Source organism: Dreissena polymorpha, chromosome 3, assembly GCF_020536995.1.
Source record: "Dreissena polymorpha isolate Duluth1 chromosome 3, UMN_Dpol_1.0, whole genome shotgun sequence".
Lineage (NCBI taxonomy): Eukaryota > Metazoa > Mollusca > Bivalvia > Myida > Dreissenidae > Dreissena > Dreissena polymorpha.
Window position 1 is genome coordinate 115,618,392 of NC_068357.1, and position 5,430 is coordinate 115,623,821.

The following is a 5,430-nucleotide window of genomic DNA, read 5'->3' on the forward strand; positions in this document are numbered from 1 at the left end:
ACTTATTTTTCCAGATTAATATTTCGGACAAAAATATTCGTTTGTTTTAATGCTTAAATAGTGTGGTTCTATCCAAACAACATATCGATTTTTTTAATAGAAACAAGTTATATATTTGTAAAATGAACAGATCTACTTCAGCAAACAATTATTTTTTACAATGTTCTATATCGAAATTATAACGCCTTAAACTAAAAAATAATGCATGTCTTTTTTTTAATTATTTACTAAATGATCGATCATTGTATTTCTACCGAACAAACATCTGCAGAACCTTACTAAATACATATGTATATGTTGCTACGAATAGTATTTACGTGTGCTTTACTTTGTTATTATTTCAAGTTTCTTACAAACATCATTGAGATTTTAGTTTTCTTGTCATTTCAGAATGTCGAAAACACGAGCACTTGTTAGATTTGTCCAACGTGGGTTTTCCTTGCTTCACCCATGTATTTATAGCATGCTCTCTCCTTTGGTACTTCTGGATTTCCAACTTTGCTCGTTTAAGCTCCTGCAGACTTTCTTTTAAATCAATCTCAGTTTCAGTTAGCTTCTTTAAACGCTTATCAAGGTCTTGATAAAGTTCGTCGAAATCTGTCTGCAGGGCAAACTGTGATGTAAGGGACTCTCGCACGGTTTCGTTCAGTCGACATGTTTCTAGACATTGTTTAATTTTTTCAAGAACAGTTTGATTATATGACTTTATACTATTCTCGATGTCGTTCCATGATTTATTTAGCGTGCTAAGTGCTTGGCGAATTTCGCTGTCGTTGTAATTCACCCCCGCCGTGTAGTTTTTCTCATTGACGAATATTTTAGACCTTTCTTCAGCCATGTTTGCTTCCAAAGCCTCATCTTTTATCAATCCTAGTTTTTCAAACATCTTTTTCGTTTGCTCTTTTATCTGTTCCAATTCCTTGAAGATTTTCTTTTCATGGAAAGCGGAGGATATCATATCGTCGAACTTTTCACAAACCAAGTCAAATCCATTGGTATCTACAAATGCTTTATGGAGGGATTTGTTTTGTTCAATAACGACCTGAACTCGTTTATCTAATTCCTTCTTCCATTGCTCGGTCTGGGAAACGAATTCGGCTCTGTTGTCCTCCATTTGTTTACAACTACGTTCCGATTCCTCGCGTATACCCTTCAACTGTTCGACATAATTTTCTGAGACAGCGTCCGCCATTCGGTTCAGGATTTCCAGTTTCGAGGCATCAGAAATGTGAAAGTCCTTTAATAACGTATTTCGATCGTGTGCACTGGATTTTGGTACATATGCACTAATGCACCATTGTTTAACACGGCTGAGGTAATATTCTTCAGCCATTTGGAGGTTTTCTAAGATCATGTTCACATTGGAGCTGGATGCAGATGAATTTAATATTGCAAGCAGTTCTTTGTCAATACGACGATGAAGGTGACTAATGTTCAGCTCCTTCACGACTGGCAACATTCGCAATAGGTTACTTCCTGCAAAACGTTATTGTTTATATTTATATACATGTATCAGGTGTATTATAAGATCATTTATGAAGGTTACAGCAACAGCATATAAATCATAATTTATGTTTTACTTTTTACTCATATTTATTGCTAGACACAGAAAAAAATGATCCTGCAAAACTACCCAAAATAAATACGTATCATTATCGCATATCTCTGATTTCATTTCAAAATATAAATAACTGATGTTGATCGGCATGCGTTAGTCGTAAAATCATGTTTTGGAATAATGATCAGACTTTTTACGGTGTAGTCCAAGGGAGATAATTTACAAGCACATTGATCGCCCTTTATACTTATTCACCGCGTGAAATACGTTCGCAACACTTGCCTTAAATAAAGGACCAACTAATTGTTTATAATAAGAATTCAATACTGCTCCAGCAGCTGGAGTTTCACTTCTTTATATTTATAATGACATGTCTGGTTATTGAATTGATTTGTTTTTTAAATCAAATTTGAGAAGTGATGTTGAGGTTGTATTAACCAAAGTACAAAACTTTACTTTACATAAACTGTTACAATGTATAAGTATTCAATACTTCAAATGATTTTTATCAAATAATTAAATTATATTTGTGAACAAGATAACATAGGACTAACGTACTCTATTATAACATGACTGTAGTGAAGCATCACATCTCCATATATAATATATATTTGCTAAAATGTAATATTATTTACGATATACGTTTAGGCTTTACAAAGGCATATGCTTACTAGTAAACGATGTATCCTTCATCGTTGTAGTCATCGTGTCTAACGTGAGTTTAACGTCCTCGCTCGGGATTCCAATCATCTCGAGCACGAATGCGTCTTCATAGACGTCGGTGTTCCTATGTAACAACACGTGCTTGCTTTCTGTGCTTGAAGCGGCTACACGTGGTACTTTACCTTCGCCCATCCGGAGACTTTTCAAAAGATCACTGAACAACGAGGAATATTTGCACAGTGTTTTTATTTCGACGTTATATCTTTTATCACCAACGCATATAATAACAGTTTCATCCATTTTTGTTTTTATGTATAGCTGTGCGTATTGATGCCTGTCTATAACTGTATGTGTATTTATGTATTTACATCCGTTCGATTAACAATTAATACGGTGCATAAATTGCGCTTTAAAATATCGTCCCTAATGGTCGCATTAATACTAATCAATTCTTAAAAGATTATATTCGATCGATACACTCGTTACAGCCTTGAGCAGTACAATGGTAAAATAGCCAATAAATCGACTAGAACGCGTGCACAAATTGTATTTAAAGGAGCCATGCATTAAGTTGAATTTTCATCGTAGATATAATTGGCAAAGATGATCATTACTTTATCAAATGTTTTTTTTTTTTATGAAAACGGAACATCGTGTACACGATGTTAGTAAGAAGTCGTTTATTGTCTTTTAATAATAAAATATACTAGATCAGATGTGTTTATGTGTACATATTTGTGTAATTTTCAGTTTAAATGCTATTAAGTGGTTAGTGAAAATAAACGAAAGGGAACTTTATTTTCAGAGTCACAGTGGAACAATATCTAAATTGTTGCAACAAAAGTAATTTGACGTAAAACTACGCAAATTTACGCTTACGATGCGCTCTAAGCGAAAACGAAAAACAGAAAGAAAATTAAATAGAAATAGCTTTTTGATAGCGATCCTAAACGCGATGTTTAGTAGAGTATGTGTAAAGTTAACAAACAGCCATACATAACTATGTTTACTAATATTTCGTTCGTTCTTGTGCGACTCAAGTTGGAGTTCGGTTTGTCCCTTGAGTAAATATCAATTTTGGTTGTTACTTAACACTGATCATAAAAGCAGATTACTTTTATACTTTATTATAAGAATCCACTCAATAATGAATAACAGTGATTAACCTGAATGGTTTGTCAAATTTTATATTGAAATAAAAACCTCAATAGTGTATTGTAGTCGCGATAAAGAAATAAGGAAAGGGCTACGTTGTGAAAATTTCACAGTTAAGGTATCCACAACAATCATTCAAACATCAATGCACGCTTATTGTTCGGTTGCGTAGTTCTATGCAGCATAGCAGTAGATATGTGAAATGATTTGGCACACACTTCACTAGAACGTACCTCAGATATTAAGCAAATGCAAAATTAAAAATATATGTTAACAATATGCCCAAATTGTGTTGTAAAGCAGAAATGCATGCAGTTTTTTTAGTACAGAGGACAAGCAATAAGATGTAAAGGAAAATGGTAAATTTTAAAACTGAACATTCACTTAAGGACAACGAAGCAATAGCCTTTCTACACCGTCTTTGTTGATAGTGTACACTTTATATTATCATCCGTTTAATCACTTATTCATGTAATCGCAAATATTGTATTATGCTTAATTATATTAATGTTAAATTAGTTGAAGCTATGTCCTAAATTGGAGTCGATTAAAAGCTAAAAAATCCATATTGCTAGTTGCATACTAATTGTTGTGAGATTCTGCGTCAATAAGCGATATTGGGGAATTTAGCATATTGGAAATCTATACTCCAACATTGTTCAATCATATTCACAGTGTGACATGTGTTTACGCAAACTTGTGGTAATTCAGATAAAACTCTTGTAAAATGCTTATGTAACAATAAAACAGAATCTAAAATATTTCAACCCCTGAAGGCCAATTATTTCATTATTGCATGCGTATATAATATGAAAATATGTACAAACTACAAGAACATCGGGAATAATTAAAGATTTAAATACTATTTGTCTATTTATACAAGATCCACATTTGTGAACACACTAGCCGCATATTTAAGCCTCAAATTTTGTTTATAAAGACATAATATAATAATTAAGGATAATTTGGGGTTTATACAACTTTTGCCTGATTGTCCTTTAAGCTCAAGCCACTTTCGAGTGTTCGGACACCCCAAAATATTATTTATTTTAACCATCGGCTGTCCATTTAGAAGCACAACATAAGCTTTAGTCAGTCAAATTAAAGACCGTGAAATGAATTATTACAAACGCTCGTTGGAAAATACTGCATCTTTAGTAACATTTACTCTTTAACTTTGTACTTTTGATCAAAGACGAATTTTAAATGTTTATTTAGTCAGGATGAGATTTTTCGAAGTATAGTTTATTTCTATATTGTGTTAGAGTTAGAATCCTATTGTCCGCTTATCCGTCTACGTGTTTATAAACTCGTTTAAAAAAAACAAAAATAAAGTCTCTATATAAGACAAATACTTAGTTTATATTTCACAACTGCAAGAAGCATTGAAAGTACTTGTTTATCATTATAATGTATTAAACCACACATAGGACGATATTTTATACTACATACATAGTTGATACATAAACACTATATTGTCGGGTCAAAAATACAATTTGTTATCAGTTTGTGTTTATCATAATGTATTGTAGGAGCGATATTTCTTAATGCAAATAAATTAAACTTACACAATAAAAGGGAAACAACTATTGCATAACACTAAAATCCATGAATAACTATCAAAGAGAGTTATCTTACAATAAACCCATGATCCCCTGTAAATAGATAATGAAATTAGTTTACACATATTTCCCTATTTTGGGAGAACACATATGTTGTTCAAAGCTATATTTTATTGCAATTATCACGTTGTGATTTATGCTTAAGCAAAATGTTAGTACTTATTGTATTTTGCACGTGCAGTTGGTAATATTCTGTGTTTTATTTTAGGCTATTGGCTTCTGACAATAGACTGTATTACCGCAAATCAGGAACACGTCTCGCAGTCGGGTGGGTGTTTATCAAAGAACGGAATACCATTAGTGCCATCATGGTTACACATTATAATCCAGAGGGCGACAATTCGATAGTGCATAGTACGATGGCGACAATGCGATAGTACGATGGCGACAATGCGATAGTAAGATGACGATAATGCGACAACGCGATAGTAC

At 32.9% G+C, this 5,430-nt stretch overlaps 1 protein-coding gene across 1 annotated transcript; it reads right to left on the reverse strand.

Annotated features, from left to right (window-relative positions):
* Positions 1–199: 199 nt before the first annotated feature.
* LOC127870963 (uncharacterized) lies at positions 200–2,639 on the reverse strand. Its single transcript, XM_052413564.1, has 2 exons — positions 2,230–2,639; positions 200–1,476 (listed from the first exon to the last, which is right to left on the reverse strand). Exons 1-2 carry the CDS (start codon positions 2,519–2,521, stop codon positions 359–361), a joined length of 1,410 nt encoding a protein of 469 aa, XP_052269524.1. The 5' UTR covers positions 2,522–2,639; the 3' UTR covers positions 200–358.
* Between the last annotated feature and the right edge of the window lie 2,791 nt (positions 2,640–5,430).